The sequence below is a fragment of the Elephantulus edwardii genome, unplaced genomic scaffold (assembly GCF_000299155.1).
Source record: "Elephantulus edwardii isolate Elephantulus edwardi_28Jun2011 unplaced genomic scaffold, EleEdw1.0 scaffold00011, whole genome shotgun sequence".
NCBI classification, from domain to species: domain Eukaryota; kingdom Metazoa; phylum Chordata; class Mammalia; order Macroscelidea; family Macroscelididae; genus Elephantulus; species Elephantulus edwardii.
Genome location: NW_006399761.1, coordinates 12,951,975 through 12,977,442, shown reverse-complemented (window position 1 = coordinate 12,977,442; position 25,468 = coordinate 12,951,975). Strand labels below are relative to the sequence as shown.

General features: G+C 49.1%; 1 protein-coding gene across 3 annotated transcripts in view; it reads right to left on the bottom strand.

Moving 5' to 3' along the window:
• Positions 1–25,468, bottom strand: part of SPTBN1 (spectrin, beta, non-erythrocytic 1) — a 166,285-nt gene that overhangs the window by 46,686 nt on the left and 94,131 nt on the right. For all 3 annotated transcript variants that reach the window (XM_006880924.1, XM_006880923.1, XM_006880925.1), the window contains exons 3-11: positions 16,617–16,790; positions 12,585–12,676; positions 10,354–10,434; positions 9,848–9,963; positions 6,144–6,256; positions 5,206–5,393; positions 3,336–3,453; positions 1,565–1,723; positions 193–495 (exon numbers count right to left, since the gene is read on the bottom strand). In XM_006880924.1, the coding sequence (XP_006880986.1) occupies positions 193–495; positions 1,565–1,723; positions 3,336–3,453; positions 5,206–5,393; positions 6,144–6,256; positions 9,848–9,963; positions 10,354–10,434; positions 12,585–12,676; positions 16,617–16,790 (1,344 nt within the window). The remainder of the gene's footprint in view (positions 1–192; positions 496–1,564; positions 1,724–3,335; positions 3,454–5,205; positions 5,394–6,143; positions 6,257–9,847; positions 9,964–10,353; positions 10,435–12,584; positions 12,677–16,616; positions 16,791–25,468) is intronic.

Genomic DNA, 25,468 nt, shown 5'->3' with positions numbered 1-25,468 from the left:
CTTGAGGGGCAGGGAGTTAGGGGCGCCTGTCTGGCCTTGAGGGACGGGGAGTTAGGGGCGCCCGTCTGGCCTTGAGGGGTAGGGAGTTAGGGGCGCTCGTCTGGCCTTGGGGGCGGGGAGTTAGACAGCAGGATGTGGTGGGGCCAGCGGATGGGGCCCAGCGTGGGCCCCTCTCCAGGGCTGGCATTTTACCTTCATCTCGTCCATCCAGTCCATAATGTAGAGCATCTCCTGGAATATCTTCTGCAGGCCCAGGTTCATCTCCAGGCGCTGCCGCCGTGCCCGCAGCAGCTCCAGCAGGTACTCCCAGAGCCGCAGCACGTTGTCCTTCCTCGCCGTCACGCGCTTGATGTCATGGTAGTTCTCCGCCTCCAGCTCCCTGGCCACGGCCACCACTGCCTGCACGCGCTCCTCGTACGCCGCGATGTCTGTCTCGATGGCCTCGTGCTTCTTGGTGGCGGCCTCGACGGCGGGAAGGTCGAACCCAAAGTTGTCCTGCAGGTAAGTGGGAGGAAAGGAGAAAACGACAGAGGGAGGGGAGGAAAACGTAAGCCACGTGCAACAGTAGAAAGACCGTCTGCTGAGGCTGGAAGAGTCAAGGATGGAGAATCTCCATCCAAGGAGCACCCAGCGGAGTGGGTTCCCACAGCCAGTCTGTGCATCAGCAGCCTGACGCTTAAGTGCGGGGTCTTCTGCCTCCCCCGGCCCTCCGTCCGATCTCCAAACCGTCAACCTCTATGAGAGGACAGCGCCTATCCTCCTCTCGTGGAGCCGCGGCTGGACTTGGGACTGCTGACCAGTCGGTTAGTAAACCTGACACGTTATACACCACTGGGATGGACTTCCCTGAAGTTAGGGGCTGTCGGGGACAACTCAAAGCGACTCTGTCAACGGCGGAATCCTGGCCTATCCTGTGCCATCCTCACCGTCTCTGACATGCCAGACCTCACTGCTGAGGTCGCCGTGTCACTCCATCTCATTGGGGGTCTTCCTGTCCTCTGCTGACCCTCCAGTTTTTCATGTGTGACCCTTGAAATACCAACACCTGAGCTCAGAGGACCTTCCTAAAGCCATACAGAAACCCCTCCAGTTTGCAGAGAGGGGTGAGCCCCTCGTTAGAGCACGTGAGTGAAGAGACTGCACCTGGTGAGGTTGTACGTCACACCTAGCGGGCACGAGAGCCTCTCTCACTCTCCCACCAGCCAGATGCCTCCCTGTGGCAGGAGAGCGGAGACCGAGGGAGAGTCTAATTCTATTTAACAGGCATTTCTGAGTGTGACTGGGTCACACCCACTCACAGGACCATCAGCCAGCTATGCCTGAGCTGCCTCCAAAGCCCTAAAAAGTTAAACAGAAGACAACGGGCACTAGAGCTTAGGAACAGCCTCTGAGGTGGACAAGGAGGCTGGCAGGCCATCTCCCAGGGACCTGAAGACACTGACTGGGGGCGGACGATGAGAAGTCCGCGTTCCTGGACCGTCTGGACCGAGCAGTGGCTCCTGCGGCCCGTGTCTGTGTTTCTAGAAGGCCCTGAAAGTCTCTCCAGTGAAGCCGAGAGCAGTACCTGGGACACCAGGCGCTGGTTCTCACTCAGCCAGGTCTCCCTCATAGCTGCCTTGCGGTCAAATCTGCGGGCGAGCTGTTCCAGTTTCTCCTGTCTGATGAGCTCGTTCCGCAGGGCCAGTTCTCGCTCGTGTTCCGCCTTTTCCAGTCGCTCCCAGGCCTGCAGGGGAGAAAAGGAACCATGTTACCCGCCCTGTTCGGGGAACCCGCTTCAGCCACATTCAGGAGCTGGGAGTTTTCAAAAAAAGATCCAACGACTTCAAAGAAAGATCCCTTCCCACCCTCACAGACTCTTAACTCTTGAGAGGGGAGAAATTATCCGAGTTTCATTTCAAGGGAACAGTCTCTCTTATCTAAGTCTAAAGGTTTTGGAAAACAAACAATTTTGTCTTTGGAGTACTATTACCCAAAAAAAAAAAAAAAAAAAAGAAAAAGAAAAAAGAGAGAGAGAGATAAATTTCTTGCTAAATAAAGAGAGGAAATGAAGCCATTAATCTTAGATAGTGTTGGTCATATAAAAAAGATAAATGATTTTTTCTTGGAAAGAAGTCAGACTATGAAGATCTCATTCCTCCCACCCAATGTTGCTCATTTTATATTCACATATTCTGGCATTAATTTTGTCCACATAAAACTTGTTAAGTGCTATCGAGTCATAGACAACTCATAGCAACCCTATGAACAAAAGACCTGAACACATGTATAACTTTCATTTCTCCAGGCTCATAGAGTTTCCGGAGGCAAGCCATTTTGGAAATGGATACCACTCCTGCTTCCAAGCTTGTTTTAATCAGGAAGCTCCAACAAACACTGTCCACCATGGGTAACCATTATCACGTTTGGCACATCAGTGTCGCAGTGTTTAGCATCACAGCAACCACGAGTTACCTCTGTACAGCAAATAGACAGACCAGTGCTATACCACGGAGAAGAATGTTTGACCAAAAAAATTTAAAACCAGGCCTGAGGGCCGCAGATTAAAATAACCAACCTTTGGCTTGGTGGCATAACTTTCTATTCAGTAGGCCAACAGAGTTCTCTATGTTGTTATTGTTAAGTGCTGTCGAGTCATACATGACTCATAGCGACCCTATGAACAAAAGACCTGAACACGCATAACTTTCATCATTTCTCCAAGTTCCTAGTTTCTGGCGGCAAGATATTTTGGAAGTGGATGCTACCACTCCTGCTTCCAAACCTAAAACTTACTCCTACAAATATAGTCTTAGTCTTACATCTCAATAAAAAAGCAAAAAAAAAAAAAGTGAGACACAGTGCTAACATTACACACAAAAGCACCTAAGTGTATATCAACGACCCCCATATTCCAGGCTGCAAGTTTCAAGCTGGAAACGGTGCCTGCCCATGCCATTCTGTGACTGCAGACAGCAGAGTCTACGATGGGAACTGTAGTGTCCACAGCTTCACTGACAGGAGGAGCCCAAACCCCAAACCCATAACCTTCAGAGACTCTACACGTGAAAAGGAGGCACTGCGTTGTCTACAAAATGATGATGTTTGAGTGCACTGCTCCGGATGGATGAGGGGTAGATGCCAGCAACAGTAAAGTAAACAGCCCGAGGTATGGATGACCCCCAACCTCCCGGAGCATAATCAGTCAATCCCAGATATCAACCCCAAGTGTTCACTGGTCGTTCTCCAAGGCCCGAGCGAAAGCTGTTGGCGGTTTAACCTATCCAACCCCCCTGCTCTCATTGCCAGCCAGGCCCAAGGACGGAGCTTAAGAGCGCTCTCAGCCTTTCGGGCTGTACCTTGTTTATGTCGGAGATGAGCTTCCCCTCCCGGGGCATATAGACCTTCTGGTTGTTGGCCCTCATCTTGCTCTGAATGGTGAAGAGCAACACTTCCAAGTTCCCCTTCTCGGTAAATCTAAACACAGAGGAAAACCAACATCAACATTAGTTCCTGGGGTTTTGGTTCCATCAAGGGGGAAAATTCATTTGTTTTCTTCTTCTAAAGACGAGGAAGAAAAAGAAAGAAAAAAATTCACCCCAAAACTATTCTGCACAGTCATGCAGTTTCAAAAGCCATTTATCTCTGGTCTGATTTCTGTGAGATGCATGTTAGAGACTACAATGGCTTAGTGACTGGGCATCAGGAACCTCAAACTGGAACTTCTTGTGCGGTTAAGTGCTTGTTGCTGCTGAGGTTTCTATCAGACAGTGTGAAGGGCTCACAATGCTCTCATTAGTAACCCCCATCACAGCGTAAGCCCCAAGCCCTGGGCAACGAACTCACTTCACCCAGGGCGAGGCCGAATGCGCCCAACCGGTGTTATTACACAAGATCACCCAACGGGCTTCTTTAATGGGCTTCGGAGACCTCACCAAGGAATCTACAGCTGAACAGTGTTCAGAGAGGGGATGGCTTTGGGACAGCAGTGAATAACAGGTCACACCCTCCTTTTGGATTATCTTTTCATTGAAAAATAAAAAAATAAAAATCACATTTTTTAGTGACTCAGCTCCTTGGCCACAAAGCCCCATCTGAATGATCTGGTCTTTATCTACTGTTTTTCTTCCACAAAATGTGACTATTTTTACACATCTGGCTACAGCAGTGTTCATGGGCTTGACGATGGGTTACTGTCTCAGACCCACATGTCTCATATTAAATGTGACAATTTTTACACCTTTGGCTACAGCAGTGTTCATGGGCTTGACGACGGGTTACTGTCTCAGACCCACAGTATCTCTTATATTAAATGTGACTACTTTTACACATCTGGCTACGGCAGTGTTCATGGGCTTGAAGACGGGTTACTGTCTCAGACCCACAGTATCTCTTATATTAAATGTGACTACTTTTACACATCTGGCTACGGCAGTGTTCATGGGCTTGAAGACGGGTTACTGTCTCAGACACACAGTATCTCTTTCTCTCACTGCAGCTGAGCCGGAACAGCCCACAGCTGAACCCTCTGCTGGATTTCTGTAGCTGTAAATCACATGAGAGGAGACTATCTTATTTTCTTCTGTGGAGCAGCTGGTGGGTTCCGACAACCAGAGAGGCGGGGCCTTTGGAGTATTTACCAGCTCAGCACCCTCTGGACGAGGTGGACTAGGTGGCCAATGCCTATGAGACCACCAGAGCCATAGGGATGTTATAATCTAAAGCATGTGTGCCCTATGACCTCCTAAACAGGAGTATAGGGGGCTGCCCAACAGCTTGACCTCAGCTGCTGGGTGGAAGGCTGGCGGGTGGAAGGCAGCCAGCGGAAGACTTGGTGGTCGGCTTCTAAGACCACAGCCTTGAAATCCGTACAGGGCACCAGCTGTTCTGTGAGGTCAGGTTGACTCCATGGCAGCTGACAACCCCCTTTCTAAGACCCAGGACAATCAGAATTCTAAAACCCACCAGGGACACGGGTCTCGGATAAGGATCTGGGGACAGTGTCACGTGCTAGAATTCTCTCTTATCCTGAATGTCAGAGAACATTTAAACTAGAAAAGGCTCAGATAGAGCACAGTGCACAATATATTCAGGAGACAGTGGGCCAATGAGAAAGGACGAGAGGTGCCCACGTGGGGTCAGTTCCAGAGATGAGCTCTGTGCAGCGGGTTCAGGAGACAGACTGGCAGCGGTGGACTGGCCCCTGTCCCGTCCCGACCCAAAGCTTACTTGGGTGGTTTTTCCACAGTGCGGTAGGTGTTGAACGCCTGGAGCTGCTGCTGAACCCCGACCAGGGAATTGGCAAATTTGCGATTGTTCAAGATAATGATGGTTTGTTCGATCCACTCGAGCAGGTCGGAGGCGAGGGACTCGTACTTCTCAATCATCTTCTCGGTTTCGATTGCATTGTCAAGCACCTGTCAACAGAGGTTAGGAAAACGGGGTGGAAAGCAAGATGGTTAATGTTATTTTAAGGAAAACAAGATTCCAGCTCTCTCAGAGCACGGGCCTCACTTCATGACTGATGCTGAGACAGATGGTCCTGGCCGAGTCGGCACAAGCTTTTTAACTCAAGGACTGGAGTTGCTAACAAGGCACTCGGTTCTTGTTTGTGAACAAGGACAGTTTCAGTCAAGTGTCATTGGCCCTGAAACCTCCCAACCCTCAGAGAATGAGTTTAAAATTCTGGAAAACTCCTAGTGCCCAACCTCCAAAACACCTCTAGCAACAAAAAGGCCTCCCTTTGGGGCAAGCTTATCCCAAGAATGTTTAGGGATTCCCCCATTGTGATGTAAACGGGTTTTTAAAATATAGCTGGTGAACACTGGGTAACCACACACACGAAGGCCTTTTACCCACAGCTGGAGAGATTCCATGCCAGTGACCCCTGCCAATTCACTGACTTAACACCCACGTTTCTGCCAAGCTTGAGGACAGACGTGAGATATGAAGCATTCTGGCCACTACTCCCACATCTTGGGACCCTCTGGCCGAGGCTTCTGAGGTCCCACGGATGCCACCTCCCCCACGCCCTCGTGCCCTGATGTTTGGAGGGTTGAAGGTGGTAAGACTGGAGTGTATGTTCGAGAGCAAAGCGCTCAGTGACTGGACACTAAGACATGAACCTCAATTACGTCTCGTGACTGACACGACCAGCGTGGGCTCACCTTTCCTATTCGCTTCCCTTCAACGGCCAAGGCCTTCATCTTGGAAAAGTAGTGATAGTACGTGACCACGTAAGTGATGATAGACTTCTCATCGGGATGATCCACGCTGATGTCTGTAACAGAGCGAAGACACCTTCAGCAAACGGTTCACGTTGAGGCCGGCCCAGGGCACCCAGGCCAGGCCAGAGGCCTCACCGCTTGCATCTGTGCGCCTTCCGCCATCAGTGCAGTTATGAGGAGGACAGTGATCGGGAAACGACCTCAGAGTCTTTGATCACACGCTAATCACAGAAGTCTTAAGAGACAGACTCCTTTATCTAGGAGCCCAGGCACGCGGGAAAGGAGAAAACACACCACGCTACTCCCGCGAGAGAGCAAGACCACGGGAAGTATCAACATCAGCATGATTATGGGCCTCGGAAGACCAAGTCTCAGGGTAGGAACCCTGTCTCATGAGTCTCAGTGCCACCCAGCATCCCAAGCCCCTGGGGGTGCTGGCTTTCAAAACGTGGATGCTTAACACAAGCAGCCCTTGTCCTCCAAAGCCTCTGGGCCAGGACACGGTGCACCCACAAGAGGACTGTGGACAAACTTGCACGTGGCATCGTTTGCTGATCTCAAGACGTTCAGAACAGGGCCGTGGATTCCTTTTCCTAAAACGCTTGCTAACGTGGACTGAAATGCTATTTGCTTTGCTAATAAAGCTGGTATGGTAACAGGTGGGATGTCACTATGAAATGTTAGACAGAGAGAGGAAGAAGAGCACCAAGCAGGCTCCCGCTGACCTTCTGACAGAAACACCCTCGCTGACCCCCAAGTGGGGTCATAGCTGCATCTGAGAAAAGGCCAAGCCTGGCCAACTCTTCTTCACTGCCGCAGTGGCTTTTAGGAGGTATAATATTTAAAGTTTGTATTAAAACAGGTCTGTAACATCATATGTAATGTTTGCTACCCCTTAAGGCAAAGATGAAATTTATAATGAGAAATAATAGGCTTTAAAAAAAAAAAAAACAGAGGTTCCTGGCTTATTCCAGACGATGGACTTTCTATAAATACTGATTTTTAGAAATACTGAGTTCTACAAATACTGATTTGTTGTTGTTATGTGCCGTCGAATCACTTGCAACACATAGCGACCCTTTGTACAACAGCTCTAAACTCTGCTCTGTCCTGTGCCAATCTCATTGTCTCAGACACAGTCATCTCGATTGCCCCAGTCATCAAATCAATCCACCTCATAGAGGGCCTTCCTCTTCTGCGCTGTCCCTCTACCCTCCCAAGCATGATGTCCTTCTCTAAGGACTGGTCTGTCCAAAATATGTCAGACAAAGCCTCAGAATCCTTGCCTCCAAGGAGCAGCCCGGTCTAACCCTCTCCAGGATGAATCTGTTTGTTTTCTTAGCTGCTCATGGTACACTGAACACTCTTCTCCAGCACCACAGCTCAAAAGCATCAATTCTCCTTCTATCCTCAATGGTAAATAATAATAAATGGTTAATAATAATAAATGGTAAAGTAAATTCTTTTTATAAATACTGAAAACTTTCTATAAATACTGAGTTTTAGGAAAGAGTAATTAAAATAGTAAAGTGTCTCGGTAAGGCAATATTGAGTGAGATACTCAACTCAGCATAGGTTGAGGAGGGACCGAGAGGAGCTCTCTTACTGTGTAACTACATATGTTGTTATTGTTATGTGCGGGTGAAGTGACTACTAGTTGTGAACCTACGAGCAATAGGTCTGAACTCTGCCTTAACCTAAGCCAACCTCACAGTCTCTGCCTCCACCGCCAGTCACTGAATTTATCCATCTCATCCAGGGTTTTCCTCTCTTGCGCTGTCCCTCCATCTCTCCAAGCATGATGGCCTTCTCCAACGACTGGTCCCCCTGGTAACATGCCCAAAGCAGGTGAGATGGAGTTTCAAAATGCTTGCCTCCAAGGAGCAGCCTGGTTTCATCCCCTCCAGGACACACTACAGATATAGATACATGTCTCAGGTTTTTTCTCAGTATACATTCACATCCATGCCTTCAGTTCCATCTTCCTGACAGCTAGGTGTGGGGCAGCACGACTTCGCTTTCTTTAAAAGCCAGCACACCAGGGCGGAGGGCTGAGACACCCTTGTCTGGGCTCAGCAGGCAGCCAACAGCTGTGGACCAGACCCACAGCTACTGTTCCTGCCCCAGGCTTGTGGGGGTCACCTCTGCTGTCTGCTCAACCCTCCAACGTGTCCTCCAAGGACAGAGAACTGGAGGAAGGCCAGGGGGACATTCCGGTCTTGTGTGCAGTTTAATAAACACAAAATGCCAAGCTGCCAGAGAGGGAATAAACAGGCAAAACTCTGTTCTTTTTAACTTGTCTTCAAGCCCATTTTAACTGGTGCTCTTGGAGTTTTAGTGCAAAGGGCAACTAAGGAGGCAGATCAAAGCCCCAGGGTAGGTGACATCAGCTTTTTTAAAGTCTTTGTCTTATGACAGATTCATGGAACAGCAATTCCACTTCAGACTGGGTGAGGATTAGGAAAATTAACTACTGAGGAAGTATTTTTGAAGCACATCACAATGGCATGACTGGGGAAAAGAGCAAACGGTTCTTTATGAAAAACACAAAGAGTTTTTTAGGAGAACAGGAAAACTCCCTCCCATGGAAAGACTGGGATTATGGGTGGAGCCTTATCACAACCCAAGGAATTTCAGCTTTCTATTTATACTGAAGAATCACTGAAGTGGGGTGCACAGAGCCAATTATATCCCTGCTTCCTGTAGGGGACATTTATCAGTGCATCTGAGGCACTGGAAAACAGCAAGAAGTCTGCTTGGCAGCCTCGTGACCTCTACCTGCCCTTGGGGAATTAAACTTCCTGTTCTATATTTACATTCAAAATCTTCAGACTTCCATTCACATGTTTCTTTCTCTCTCTACTATGTGCTCACAGCTCTGGGAATCTAGAAAGTTCTGGTACTATGGGGTGGGGGGGAATCCTTTTATATTTTAGATGTTTCTCAAGACTAGAAGAAGTTCCTGTGGTGTGACAGCTCAGGCTGACAGGAAGAACAAGGACTTGATGAATCCAGGGAGCTGTGATGGGGGACGGCTCCACGGGGGGACCAGCTAGATGCCTTTGCAGCCAGTCTTTGGGGTCCTTCTGCAGGGACCCCCAGAGCAGAGAGGGAGAGAGGATGAGTTCCACACACAGAACAGGTACCGTGTGTTCAGGAAGCAGCCTTGGGCAGTGATGATGAATGTTCCCTCCCTTCCCCCACCACACACTGCCCTCTTTGACACTCTTTCCCCTTATGTAAACAAACACCACACAGCATCCTAACAAGACTCCGTGCCTCCATCCACTCGTTCTCAACCAACCTCCTCGCCACTCCTGGGTGAATGTCACCCAACGAGCATGCCTTCATCGTTCCTGGTTCCACACCTTTACTCAGGCACATTGCTCTGCCTGGCACGTCTTCCCCGCTGGAGCAACTATCCGACTGAAATCTGACTCATTCACTGAGTCCAGACCAACAGGGCTCTTTGCACAAATCCTGACATTATTTTTCTACAACTCACGTTTAAGTTCCTCTCTGTCTGATAACTCCTGAAGCAGGCTCCACAAATACAAGTAAGTGGACAGCAAACAGATCCTGTCCTGACCACCTGATGTGAAAGATGGTGACGCTCCGTCTCCCACATCCACCTAGGTCCTCACCTTCGGGATCCAGCAGCTTGGTGAGGCCGAGGTGCTGCTCCGCCAGGTTGAAGGCGTTCTGCAGGTTGTAGTGCGCATTGGACTTCTTCAGTTTGTCGAAGTCGATCAGGTCAGGTCTGCGTGGAACAGCAGAGCACAACAAAACCGGGAGTTTGAAAATCAAATCTTGGGACCAGCAAGGCGTGCTTATTCCTCCAAAACTCATTAAAGTTACCACATACGGGAGGAAACCTCTAGTGTGGTCATTTATCAAACAACGAAACATGGATTTGAATGAACATTTCAAAGCTTATCCAAAATGTTTAATCAGAATGAAGGCAAGAGGGAGCCGGGTCACTGTGTTGGGAAGAAAACCACATTCTTCCAACTCTCTCTCTCTTGTAGAATGTGGAGATCTACTGCGGTGTGACACTGAAGGAAGCGCCTGGGGAACCCAAGCCGCCCACATGTGCCGCGGGGAAACGTAGCTTTTGCCCGAGAGATCCGCGTGCTTTCCAAGGATTTACCTGTGTTTGTGGATCAGTGCATTGAAGGCCATGCCGTCCCTCCAGCTGGTGGTGAAATTGTGAATGTTGACATTGGGGTACCTGCCAAGGACAAGAGAAAAGCAACACAATTACCAAACATGGTAAAAAGAACAACAAAAAAACACCACCAACAACAAAAAAACAACAAAGGCTGCTAAATGCAGTGGGAAAACGTGTTTTTTTAAAGCATTTTAAAAATCTTAAGATATTATCAATGAGGACAAACCAATTGGTGCAAACACCGCTCAACAACAGTCTGCGGTAAAAATCCAAACGCTCTTCCAGCCAGGGCGTCAAATCAGATAAAAGATGGAAAATATTTCCCAAGAACTAACACCTGTCCTCAGTTAGGAGAAAGGACCACACGGCAGAACTCTGAGGTCTGACTTTACCCCACCAATGACATCAGGACCCTACGGCCACTGAGATACCATGTCGATGTGAACTTAGGACAGGAGATGCTAGGTTCACCTGCCCACGTGACAATCAATTTTCCTTTTCCTCAGGAAACTTACGTCAAGAAAATTTTGTAAAGTGGCTCTCTCCCTGAAAGATCTTGCCTCTGCTTAAAACGTACAGTAATCACTCGGCTGGTCTACAGCGTACTCTTCCATGGGGCCATAAGCTCTTCCCAGGTCCCAAGCCCCTAAGGGGCTTCTCTCTGCTCTCAGTCCACCCACCCTGATCATGCGCTATACGGCCACCTCTGGAATGAGCAGTGTCAACAGCAAGACTCCAGCTCTCGATAAACACTGAGCAGCTGCAGGACTCTCAGCCAAGGAGGTCTGTAACTGCAGAGCACTGGCCAAGCCCCTGTAATCTCAGGGGCTGTCAAAACGCATGCAGGTCTGTGAAAACAGCTTGACTGAAATGTCAGTGAGAAGGAAAATGATGACACATAATATATAAAGAATCTTCTGAGCAAAATTTCCAAAGGCTAGAGGAAAGAGAAGAGAGAACTCCCAGTGTGTGTGTGTGTGTGCGCGCGCGCGCGTGTGTGTACACACATGTGTGTGGAAAGGAAAAGAGAAAGCACAGAGGAGAGACAGAGCACGAGGTGTGTGTATGTAGACACTATGGGCATGATTCTAAAAACATTACTTGTTAAGTGCCCATGAGGCAACTAGGCCTGAGAGCGAACCTACGAACGACAGCTCTGAGCCACGTCTTCTCTGTACCATCCTCACCGTCTCTGATACACTCAGGCCCACTGCTACAATCAGTGTCAATGCATCTTATTAAGGTTCTTTTTTGACCCTCCACCCTTCCCAGCACGACATCCTTTTCCAACCTGACGCTGCCCGACAACATGCCCAAAGTATGTGAGATGACATTTTTAAATGCAAAGAGAGAGAACTACGCTGGCCTAGTGGAAAGGAAGCTATGCTACCAAGCATATGCATCTGCGGCCCTCGGGCCAGGTTCAAATTGTCTTCCTGTCAAACATTCTTCTAGGTGGTATAGCACTGGTCTGTGCGTTGCTGTACAGAGGTAACTCGTGGTTGCTGTGATGCTGAAGCCTGTGACAGTGATGTGCCAATCGTGGTAATGGGTACCCATGGTGGACAGTGTTGGCTGGAGCTTCCCGACTAAATCAAGCCTGGAAGCAGGAGCGGCATCCACTTCCAAAATGGCTTGCCTCCGGAAACTCTATGTACGAACAGTGCTCAGGCCATTCATTCACAGGGTCGGTATGAGTCGTCTACGACTCGACGGCACCAAACAACAACAACTGCTGTTGTTGTACATCGTAGAGTTGGAACGGGCTCATCGCTGACCACCCCTGGCGGGTCTTCAGAGGCCGCTGGGGTTAAATCACACGGGAAGAGACTGCCCATCTTTCTCCCACAGAGCAGCCGGTGGAGTTGAACCATGCACCGTTAGGTTCACAGCACAATTCCTCACCACTAAAGCCACCAGAGCTCTCTAAACGCTACGAGGATTTTACAATGCAAGCCAGACCCATCTCTGGAGCTTCTTGAGTAAAGAGAAAATGACTGTGGAGCTGCGACAGGTCCAGAGCATCAATCAGAACTCCCCCCGCCCCGTCTGCAAGCTGCCTGAAACGTCACAGACTGACTGCTTACGTGTTAACAAGACTTCTCAGCAGGGCCAACGAGAAAGACACCTGTCAGCACCTTGGAAGTGCTGGCTGGCCACCTCCTCCGTCCTGGAGGCCCCGGCCCAATGCCCTGTCCGCCCTCACTCACCCAGCTGTCTTCATCTGGCACCACAACAGCAACGCGTCCTTGGCGGATTTCTTCTCTTTGTTGTCTTCAGTCTCCACGCTGATATCCTGGATCTAAGATTTAGAAAGAATCGTCACATGAATGGACGGGTGGGATTCTAGCAAGAGCCACTGCAGAAGAGGTGTACACGTATGCAAACAGGGAGCTTGACATCAAAACCCAGCCCTGGGGACAAGACGACCCGCTCCTGGGTCAAGGAGAGCCACCCCCGTAAGTCAGTGGCTGTCCGCTAAAAGCGCCCAGGCTCTCCATAAGGCCAGCATGACCTCACGGCGCCGGTTACGAGCCATTCCGGCCTCTGTGATGGCCATCTTGTCAACACTGCAGGCACTAGGGTTTACGGTGTACTTGGAATCTCAAGCAAACCCCTTCCAAACAAACGTGTGCCCTTCAACGATGATTCTATGGTGCACCTTTCCTGAAAGAGGACCCAAACTCTCCGAGATCATTGCACTTGAACGTGGAGCTCCAGTGGCCTGCGTCCCCAAGCTCCTCAGTGGTGTTTTCAACATGAAGCAGACACCCACCCTCATCTACTGCCTGGGTCTCAGTCCCGGGTCCTCCACCTCCCACGTGACCTCGGGCAGGGCCCCAGCTGTCCCGTCTGAACGACACGGGGGTTATCATTCAGCACCAGCATGAGCTTGAATGTGATTAAGACTACGGTGTGCTGAACGCAGAGTAAAACGTTCATTACTAGAGCTCAGGAGTCACCAGTTCTGAGACTTTGGTCAGACACTCTGGGGCACTCCTAACTCACAGTAAAATGTGGGGTGTGGGTGGACGATGGCACCCTCCCTCGTCAGCCCTGACCTCCCCAAACAGCCCTGCCCCCGTCAAACCTCTCTCTGCTCAATTCACAAATAGTCCTGAGAAGGTTCCAGGAGAAAAACCAGATGGAGTGTAACATACACAAAACGAAGATCCAAAAGCTTTTAAACCAAGGAAAACACGTGTGGGTTGAAAAAAAAACCGACTTTTTTCTTTTCTTTTTTTTTTTTTAACCTAATTCTCCCTTTTGCACTGTGGTGAGAACGTGAGGTGTGAGTCTGAATGAACCCCCGACTCTAGTCTTAGGATCGCTAGCTCAGGAACAGAAAGTAAATGAGCAAAAAAGAACCCTCACTCAAGGGGCGGGGTAGGGAGACTAGAGCACGGCTCATGGCACCTGCCGACTCTTCTGTGTGGTGAAGGGTGACACCTTAGAGCCAGCCCCCTGTATGGAGGAGGTAAACACACCAGACTCCACTTCACTTTCTGATGTCATCTCCATACTCTTCAAAAGGGCGAACAGCAAAAAAGCTGTGGGTCACCACCAGTCATGATGGACAGCTTTGGGTTTGGTTACTAAGGTATATGGTAGATCCTGCCAGGTAGCTGTGGGGAGCATGAATGGATAAACAGAGGGGGGAGAGTGAGAGTGAGAGAGAGAGAGTGAGAGAGAGAGAGTGTGTGTGTGTGTATGCACACACACATATGCAGGGAACAGATGAGATAGGCCGCAGATGCCAGGTCTGTGGGGAGCATGAATGGATAAACAGAGGAATGAATGAATGAATGAATGAATGAATGAATGAATGAAAGAAAGAGTGTGTGTGTGTGTGTGTGTGTGTGTGTACATGCACACACACATGCAGGGAACAGATGAGATAGGCTGCAGATCCGGGTAGATGTGGGGAGAATGAATGGATAAACAGAGAAATGAACGTGTGTGTACGTGTGTGTGTGTGTGTGTGTGTGTACACACGTGCACACACACATACAGGGAACAGATGAGACAGGCCGCAGATCCGAGTAGAATGAATGGATAAACAGAGAAATGAATGAGTGAGAGAGAGAGAGAGAGTGTGTACACACGCATGCACACATACAGGGAACAGATGAGACAGGCCGCAGATCCAGGTAGAATGAATGGATAAACAGAGAAATGAGAGAGAGAGAGAGAGAGAGAGAGTGTGTGTGTGTGTGTACACACGCACGCACACATACAGGGAACAGATGAGACAGGCCGCAGATCCGGGTAGACGTGGGGAGTGTCACACAAGAGGCCCTCGGTGAGTAGGGCTGCGGCTGCTGTTTAATCAATACGTATTTGCTGGACAAGTGATGACTTAATCAAGCCGCGGGAGGAAGCTGAGTCATGCCAGACACCAGCACTGCAGGGCACGCACCAGCAGCCGGGGCGCCCAGCCTCAGAGCCGAGGAGAAAGTCACCATCCGCGTTTACAGGTTGAACCTCCGGAAAAAAGCAAGCGGCTGGGAGCTTAATTAGCCAATGACTCAACCCAATTTGTGCTGAGAATTCTGGAAGGGGCTGTGCGTGTGCCACGCCCGCCGACACGGTGCTGCCCGCTGCCCAGAGGCCCGATTGGATGGCCTTCCACGCTCTGATTAGCAACGACCAAGGGCAGTAAGAGTCACAACTTTCCCGGCCAGAAACCTGGGGAGTGGCTCCGGGAGAACCCTGCTCGTTTCAGTCTGAGGCAGGAAAGGACTCAATCGCACTAACTAGTGAAGTTCAAGGTATCCTGCTCAATTTTTACATCATTTAGGGACCAAATGACAGTAATGAACAAGTCTTGCTTGTCAAATAAACAAAGCCACTAACTGTTATGACCAATTCCATTAATGACATCATTATTAACAGTGACGCCCTCCTTAGACCCACTGGGTTAGGCTGGGCTGGGATCTGGGCTCCTGAATTATTAAAAAGCTTTCTCAGAGAGTCATGACCAGACAGGCTTGAAACCTCACCTTCAGGGGGGCTGTTTCTTTGTCTAGTTTGGTGTTGGCTCACCCCACTGCTTCTCTCTGCCCCCTACAAACTCCACGAAGCATAAACACAAACAGTATCCCAGAAGCAGTGAGAAGGTAAGTGGATGAGTTTAGGCAGGTTTCAGAGTTATAATAAAGAAACTGAGTTATATTGGGAATCTGCTTTCTCCTTTTTTGGAAGGTGAGTCTGTTATTTACCTAGAAAAATGGATCAGACCTTTAGCCAAAAGGCAGGACAGGAAGGAGGGGCCCAGAGGAGGCGTCACCCAGGAGACAGGGCTGTTAGGACACCTGTTTGCACAGTAACCTGACACCATGGTAAGAAGTTTGTCCTGCAGTTCAAATTTTAACTGAAGAGCATGAAACAGGTAAATGGAGAAAGAACCTGAAAATCCAGGTGGATTTTCATCACATCCCTGAGGACTGGTTCCCATTGGTCAGAGGCATTCACCCCAGCTCTAACTGGCTGCAGGACCCAGGCAGGTGCCTAACTTCCCCCACAAGGTCAGAGGTACTCTCCCCTGCTCTAACTGGCTGCAGAACTTGGAGCTCTGCCTAACTTCTCCTACAGGACTGAGGTACTAGCCTCAGCTCTAACTGGCCACAGAATCCAGGAGGTGCCTAACTTCTCCTACTTGCTCCAGCTCTAACTGGCTGCAGAATGAAGAGAAAAGCCTGACTTCTGACCCTCACTTTCTCTGTAAAATCAAGGGCTCGAACGCCAGGACCTTGAGAACACCTTCTGGCTTTAAGAAGTCCCATAAAAGTAGAACCTTTCCCCTAAGAACAACCAACCCATAAAGTCACCTTCAACTTGAGCATAGCCTCCTGCACTTTGCTTCCCTACTTAAAAAGAAGCATGAGAAGGGAAATGAAGCCACACGGGGCCACAGCTCCGAGGGCCTCCACTCAAAGTCGGTTCTGGTGTGGTGAGGTCCACAACTGGTGCCGGCACCCCAGCATCAGCCACATCCTCACACGCGGCTCCTGAAGGCTAGTCCCAGGGACCAGCTGTCCAGGAGCCAGTGGTGGGATGCAGCCTGGACACCTCTGTACCACTGAGTCCTAGCTGAATCCACAAGACTACCAGGGCACACCAAGCTGTTGGGGACCCTGGAGCCCCCCACGTCCACGGGTCTGAGTTCACTCAGGAGGGAGGGAGGGGACACTCGGCACACACCGGATGACGCAAGCTCAGCACCCGGCCTCGGTCCTCACCTGGAAGCGCAGGATGATGGTCCAGATGAGGCCGAGGGTCAGCCGGTGGTTCCCGTCCACGATGTCGTGGGACCCCATGTTCTCCAGGTGCACTCTCTGCTCCTTCAGGAACTGCAGGGCCTTGTCCACATTCTCCAGACAGTGGATGCGCATCCGGCCCTTGGTGGGCTTGGGCTAGGGAGAGAGCAGACGGGGAAGAGCTCAGCTCACGGGGCGAGGAAGACCCGGCACCCCCACTGCCCTCCAATGCAGCGCCCTCCCCCTCACACAAAACCACCCACGAGCTGGGTGCTCACTGACGCCAACGACGCCACTAACAGGCTCAAAACGGAAACCCTTATTCTTTCCAGGGTGGGAATGGGGCACTTTTGAGAGCCTTGTTTAAAGTGAAAGCCAGCAACCGACAAACAGTGACATGAATGGGAAGCTGGGTGGGAAAAAGAATCTACACTGACTAAAATATTCCGGCGTTCTGCGGGAATAGTCACTTCTCTTTCTGAAGAGCTTTGGTGGACACCTGTGAGCATTTTCTCGTTGCTTTAAGTGTCAAACCACCTGCTGGTTTGGATGGTCTCCTATGGTGAGCTCAAAATTTTTATGTGAACTACCAACTCAATTATTTCACTCAATTCTTTCCACTCAATTACTTCAAGATTCAAAAGAGGCATAAAATAAACAAAACAAAGTATTATCTATGTAGAGGAGGTGGCCTTGTGGGTAAGGCGCTGTGCTGCCAACCCAAAGGGAGGTGGCTGAAATCCTCGTGGCTCTGAGGGAAGTGGGCAGTCTCCTCCGACGTGATTTACAGCCTCTGAAAGCCCACTGGAGGGTCAGCAATGAGTTGGTTCCGGCTTGATGGCCATGAAGAGTTCCCTAATCCACAGAGTCGGAACCGACCCATAGCCGACCCTCCGGCGGGTTTTCAGAAGCAATTAATCGCATGGGAAGAGATCGCCCAACCTTCTCCCACAGAGCAGGTTGGTGGCCTTGAATCAGGTGCTTTTGGGATTTCTGCACAGCTTCTTGGAACTAGGCCACCAAGAGCTCCATCTTATCTACATGCAATAAAATTTTATTTAAAAATCACTTATAACAGAAAATACTAACTACTGAGCATATGGTTATTATGAGACATTATCCCACTAACTTCTTTCATAAAAAAGATGATATATGATATAGCCTTTCTCTATCTCTATTTTGGACACATACTTTTTAGCTTCACTGCCTAGTTTTTGGTTCATTTGTGACATTTTTAAAGCCCAACAATGGCATGTTTTGATCTATGTACCCTGTTCTTTTGTTTTATTTTTAAAAAATTATACTGGTTTACACATGTACCTTTGTTCATTTTTTTTAAACTGTAGAAATCCTTTATTAGCATTTAATTGGCAGCAGCTTTGGATTCAAAAAGCATAGTCGAAAGAGCCCTCTCTACATTTTGAACTTAAAAGATTTTACAAAAAAGGTTATTTGCCAGTTTCTAAAATTTCAACAGCCTGGGCTGCCCTCTCTTCCCACAACCCTTTACCCTCTCCCCACTTTTTTTTTCCTTTTTCTTCTTCCACAGTGATTAAATCTGTAAAGGAGGTGGTCTCCATGCACTTAATAATACTAAGGTCAAGAACTGACCTGATCCATTTGACAAAGCAAAGAAGCTCTCCCCTCAAACTGTGCATGAAATATACCAGAAGAATATTTCAGCTTATTAATTTGAGGGACTGTACCTTTGTTCTTAAAGAAGGGGGGAAGCAAAAAGCTATCTTTTTCACTCCTCCATATAAGTGTTCATTCACCAGAGCTCCTTTGTGTAAGAAAAAGATCAAGAGCACTCTGTAACCCAGGTGCTGGCTAATCTCTGGGTTTACCTATTACTGTGTATACATAGACAGAAAGAGATGTTTCGGTCATTGCTGGTGTGTTGACAGCACAGCTGTTCACCCCTAAAACCTCCAGAGCTTCCGTACACATGATCTTTAGGGGTGTCCACTGCCCAGAGCAAGCTCACGCTCCCTGCCCCTGACCGACCTGTGAGTCCTCCCCGCTCCATCGGAGGCTGTGCAGGGCTGACCCCAGCTCATCCTTCAGGAGCTCTGTCCCACAGAGGGACGCACACAGCTCCTGACTCTGCCAGTCTCACCCCCTTCTGCCAACCTGGGCCCTCTCCCCACCCACACATCCCCTCAGCAGGTACACCCTGCCTCCTGGGGGACACCCCAACTGCTGCCCTTCTCACAGGTCCCCTTCCCTTTGACGGAGAACCCTACTGTGTCCTGTCTTGAGTTTCTGCTGTTTCACGTGGTGCTCCTATCACTTCCAACCAGACGGGGGGCTTTGAGAGCAGGAAGGGAGGTTGGTTTACATTTCTGTTCTCATCCTGGTGGCCTCTGGCTTGGTTCTGGGCACAGAGCATTCACACTCTGACCGCCAGTGGATGGATTTGGTTCGGGTATGTGCCAAGAGCCAGTCTCAGGAGGGGAGGCGGCCAGGCACGGTGTCCCCTGGACACCTTCAAGTTAGACCTGCAGGGATCTGGCCACCAGACTCCTGTCCTCTTCCGCCCCTCTGTAACTAAGGACCAGAGTTATCTGTTAAGTGGAAAGGAAGGCAACTTGGGTAGCATTTGGCCATTTAAAGTTTATCCTTTCTTAGTGCTATCTTGGTTTTTTTTTACTTTGTTCTCTCCTACAAAAAGAGCAGGCCCACATGCTCTGTCTCTGAGGAAGTGAGGCTCCAAGAAGGGAAGGTCCTTATATGTAAAGGTTATACTCTCTTTAAAAAAGAAAAAAAGAAAGAAAAAGTTCTTTACATGCCAGCTGTTCCTCATTATTATGATTCATTTCCTCACACAAAAAGATTATTTAAAATTTTTTTCAATTAAACAAGTTATTTTCCCTAGTTGGTTGATTAATTTTATAAAATATAACGAATATGAACGATTAGATGAACAGTGTGAATGAAGGACTGTGTGAAACGCAATATACACAAACTTTGTAAGCAAACTAATATAAAATTAAAAAATAAAATAAACGGGGTCTCTTCTGTTCAGAGAAGAGGCAGTATAAAGGTTTCCAGCCCAGTGACCTCAGCCATAAAGGGCTGCCCACCCAGTGTATCTCTGAAAAAGGGAGGGCTGATGTCAAAGTACAGAATCCAAAGGTCTAGATTTTTAAGTTGAACCTACTCTTTTCTATTTTATGGCTAACTATCTTCTCCCTTCCTCACAGACGTGATTTTTTATATAATTATTATCACTCAGCATAATAAATAACAGATCCTATCATGTCCCACATAGCTAAATGGAACTAGTTTTGAATTCTCAATTTTTTTAATTAAAAACATAAATCCAACATTAGCCCCCAGGGAGGTATACGGCCAACCCGAAGGCTGTGCCTCTCTGGCTGTTAGAATTCACCAGCGGGTCCCAGAGAGAGAGATGGACAGTGTCCTTCTGTGTGATTTACAGCTTCAGACCCCACGGAGGGACAAGCCATCCCAACTCAAAGGCAATGAGATTCGTGAATATTAATGCCTTTCAAAGTAAAAGAATAAATACGTGAAAATAATGTTGTAGTAGAGTTGTCAACGCATAAGGCTACTGTAATGGGCAACTGTACCTCAAAGGATTCCTTTAAAGTGCTGGAGAGCTGGGTTATCACTTTAAGAAGTGTACCTGACCTAAGTCAGGGAATTTTTAACTGCCTTACATGCAATCAAAGTTGGACACTGGATAAGGAAGATCAAAGAAGAAGTGATGCCTCTGAATTGTAGTGCTGACAAAGAATATTGAGTATGGCACGGAAAGCCAAGAAACAGATCAATCTGTCTTATAAGGAGTACAGCAAGGATGCTCCTTGGGAGCGAGGGTCATGGGACTTCATCTCACATATTTTGGGCACGTTATCAGGGGAGAAAGAAGGACATTATGCTTGGAAGAGTAGAGGGTCAGTGAAAAAGAGAAGGACACACACAGTGACCGCAGCACCAGCTGGGTGACCGCAGAGGTTGTGAAGATGGTGAAGGATGTGGCAGAAGGATCTGTTGTACTGAGGTCCCTGTGCTGGTGGGAGGTGTCATCGACTCTGTGAATAGACCTGAGCCCTGTCCTACCCTGCACCAGCCTGACCAACCTCAGCACGTCTGAGTCCACTGTGGAGTCCAGTACGACTCAGAGAACCTGTGAACAGACCTGAGCCCCGTCCTACCACCCTGCACCAGCCTGACCAACCTCAGCACGTCTGAGTCCACTGCCACAGACAATCAATCCATCTCGCTGAGCTTCCTCTCTCGCTGACCATCCACCTTTCCAAGCATGGTGTTTCTTTCCAGGGAAGAGGCTCTCCTAACAACATGCCCAAAGTGTGAGGCAAAGCTTCACCAGCTCTGTCTCCCAGGAACATTCTTGGCTGCAGTTTCTCAGACATCTCGCTCTGTTCTTTTGGAAGTCCATGGGATTCAGTGTCAGCTCAACAACACCCAACAGGGAGAATTAAGACTAGTGGTACGGAGCTGCTCCGGGGTCCTAAAGGCATGTGGTTCCGATCAACCACCTGCTTGTTGGGAGAAAGACAGGCAGGCAGTCTCCTCCTGTGTGATTAACTGCCTCCAAAAGTTTGGCTCTGACTCAACGGCGCAACACAAGAACAACACACCAACTCTCAAGCCTTCTGCTTATTTGCTTCAGAGAACTAAAAACACAAACTTCTTGTCTCTGAGTCTAACTGAGAGCTCACCCCCACCCCCACCAGGTGTTCAGAGGCTGGGAAGTGCAACTCCCTACCCATTAGGCTACCAGAGCTCCCTGTCTGCTCAGGAGAGGGCTTCTAAAGTGGTTAAGGCCCAACACTTGGATACACTTTGTAAGCAGAATTTACAAGACATTGTTTTTAAGCAACGTTAGTAATGAATGTCACAGCCCTACACACTAAAAAGAAACCCTGGCCGAATAAACTACCCAGCTCTCAAGATTTAACAACTCTTAGCTGTTGTTTATTTAAAAAAAATCAACTATGATGACCTTGGGTTAACCCAACATCTGCTGAAGGATTTACATATATTACCACATTTAAACCTCACAATAACCCTGTAGTATAAGAATAATATAGTTGCTTATATTATAATCATCATTTTCTAGACAGAGTCATTTAGCGCGATGAAGTAACCCCAGTGTGCCCTGCATTAGGATTCCAGAATCCATTCTTCAACCACGGTGACTGCCCAGAGGAGAGGACAGGGGGAGGGACACATCCAAGGGAAAGGAAACAGGAGATTCAGGTGCCATCTGGGGAACGGCTCTCGTTTCTCGCAAAAGCTATTTTTACAGACCGCATTTCATCTTCAGAAAAGGAAGAAGAGATAACAATAGAGAAGAGGAAACCCGAAGGCCGGGGGAGGGGCACACGGCTGGGTAATCAACACTGGCTTTGCCTTTGCCTGAAGAGCGGTTAATTCAGCTCCCCCCACCCCGCCCCTGCCTCCATTAATTATCGTCAGATTCCAGGGATGACACCGGCCTGTTGCCACAGCAACATGTGCATGTCTGTCCTGGATGTCGTTTCTGACGGAAGTGCTGGGAATGCCATTAATGAGGGGGTCCTGGATCGATACCAGGGTCTGACTAAGGACCAAAGGGGAGGTGTGTGTCTTACAGGCACAGAGGCAGAGCCTCAAGGAGGAAACGCCTATTCTCCCTGATCTCCTCGAAATCCTTTCACAAGCTCCCCTTTCCCTCCCACGCCGTGGCCTGTGCTCCGTGTTCTGAAGACACCTTTCCTGTTCCCCTTCCAAGGTCTCTCTGGCCACCCCCTTTCCAGTCTTGAATCCTTCCCAAGCTCTCCCCAATCTGAGAACCATCCCTTTTTATTCCAAAGGCACACTGAGGGCTGTGGGGTCAAATAATCAGTTCTGGACCTGACAGAGCAGGACTGAGCTCTCTGGAAGCCAGAGCCTCAGGTAAACTCAGTCCTGGGGAGAAACCGGTGATCTAGACGGTTTCAGTCCCAGCACTCAGCCCAACCTCAAGCCCAATCGAGTCAGCTACACCCTGCTGTGATCAGGAGATGCAAGAGTATGGAGTAATTATTATAACAGAGTGGTTTATGTGGCCAGGGCCTGAATTGGAACAGATTTGAGAGCAGCACAAACAACAGAGATGGAAAAGAGAAAACCAATGTTTTCTGAGACAATCTGGCTCCTTCTAGAGAGAGAGAAAAAGATTCCTACGGAGGGAAAAACCACAATCAACAATCTTGGCACAACTGTCAAAAACTCAAAAGCTGCACTGCACTGGGTAATCTGCTGTCAGGGCTGTTCCAATGTTCTGATGAGCAATAACATCAGTTTAAAGATTAAGGTGTACCTGATTCAAGCCATGATCTTTTTCATTACTTGCTATGCATCTGAAAGTTGGACAATGGACAAAAATGACTGAATAGAAGAATCGATGTCTTTGAGCTGTGGTGTTGGAGAAGTTTCCAGAATATACCATGGATGGCCAAAAGGACAAGTGTGTCCTGGAGAAGGTGCAGGAAGGGTGCTCCTTAGCGGTAAGGAGATGAAGCTTCATCTCACACGGGGCACGCTGTTCGGAGGGGCCAGTCTTTGGAAAGAGACATCATGCTTGGAAAGGCAGAGGGTCAGAGGAAGAGAGGAACACCCTAAACCAGATCGATTGACACAGTGCTGGGAACAATGGGCTCAAGTGTATCACAGAATGAGGACGGCACTGGATTGGACAAGCTTCAGGTCAACTGTTCACAGGGTCACTAAGAGAGGTATTCCGCAGAATGTCACAACAACATAGAGGGTGCCTGGGGAGGCCCTTAGGGTGCAGCCACCCTGGTCGACCTTGTCACTTCTGCTCCCCCTGATTCTCTATAGTGTCCAAAGCAACCCTGAAGGCCCCTGAGCCGGCAGCTCAGCGACGGCTGTGGACTGTACCCACCTGGGAGTCAGGCAAGGTGGGTTCCAGGCCCAGACCTGCCACATGCCCGCTGCAGGGCCTCAACAGCCACTCACTGAGTTTTTTACTTCTACAACACGAGAACTCTTAGCACGGTGACAGCTAACGTGGTTTCCAGCTGCAGAAAGTAATCTACATCTGGACTACTGAGCAGAAGGAAGACTCACTGGCATTTCAGTGGAAATTTAAAATGCTTGCAGACCCCTCCCGTCAGACGAAGAGGAAACAGGAAAGTCAGCAGCTGCTATCGATATAGCAGGGCAAAGGACACACTGGCTTACTACCTTTTAATGTAAATAAAAAAAAGATTTCTGCTCCATAAAACCAAAATGCCATCTACTTAATCCAGGGTCAAGTTGGGAACTGCTGATTCTAAAATTTTCTGTAATAAAAGACAACAGTCCAATTAATTTCATACTAAGTCCCCAATCTTCTCCCTCCACATGCAACTTTGGGCTTTGAGGAGAGTATCAGTGATTCTTTTCCCCCCAACGAACAAGAATCAGAATAATATCTATGTTGCATTAATTCCTGCCTGTCTCCTCCCAGCTTGCTTCCCCAAGGAGGGTTTTCTCTTTATTAGGACCCTCTCAGAAGGAAGGAGTCCCAAGACAGGAACACAGGCTGGAGTCCACCTTGTAGCACTCACGAAACAGTGGCCGTGGGCAGGTCTCGGGCAGAGCTGCCTGGGTCTCTGTACCATGCAGATGCCCCGCGGCCCACTGGATGGGACTGTGAGAATGGAGCGAGGTAACGCGTGCGTACTTTATAAACGCTCAAAGGGGTACAAGCCCTTAGCACACCTTCCAAAAAACGATCTCTTTTCCACATTACAACCCCAAAGCCCAACCACAAATCATCCTCTCAATCCTGGAGGGTCTCTAGAACCTGGACACCAGTGCTTCCCCACCTCGGACACTGTCACGAGAGTCAGGACAGTCACGTCTAGAACCCCATTATTTCTTCCGAATTCTTGGGGTTTGAGGCTATTCACGAAGGATCTGACCCCAAGGCACCTCTTAAGGTTACTTCTGAAAGCGGGCCAATGATTCAGGAGGACAGAAGAATGAGCTGTGCTGGAGAAGAGCACTGAGTATCCCATGGACCGTCAGAAGAACAAACAAATCTGTCTCAGAGAGAGTGCAGCCACTGTCTCACATACTGTGGGCAGGTTGTCAAGAGGGCCAGTTTTGGGGGGGAGGAGAGGGCATCCCGCTGGGAAAGGCTGGGGGTCAAAGACGGGATGGATCCAGTGATGGTAAGAGCGGGCTCAAGTCTGCCCACAAGGGTGAGGACTGGGCAGGACACAGGAAGGCTCAGATCTGTTGCCCACAGTCACTGTAACTGCAGCTGACTCAACGGCATCCAACACGTCACTTCACTTCTGGACTCACGCTATGTGTTGGTTGCAATTCGACAGCAAACAACTCGACAACCCAACAGGCCCCCACACCCCCTCCCCTGCCAGGAGCAGCCAGAAAACGCGTCATCTGGTGAGAACCCGTCTCATGAGTGAGGCTCTGAAGAGCAGTAAGCCCCAGAGCTTCTAACCTGAATGATGATCTATGGGTCCAACTCCCTCACCCAAGTCCTGGCCGGGTAAGGTCATGCCACAGCCCGGGCTCTGTCCAAATGCTGGTGCTGCAGCCAGCACACACTCAGCCTGCCTTCCCCTTCAATCGTGACCGCTCCAGGCACCACGTGACCATGTTCACACATTTCCACCCACTAGGTGGACAATGACCAAGAAGGATAGAAGGAGAATTGATGCCTTTGAGCTGTGGTGCTGGAGAAGAGTATTGAGAATACCATGGACTGCTAGGAGAAACAGATTTGTCCTGGAAAGGGTTAAACCGGGTGGCTCCTTGGAGGCAAGGATTCTGAGGCTCCGTCT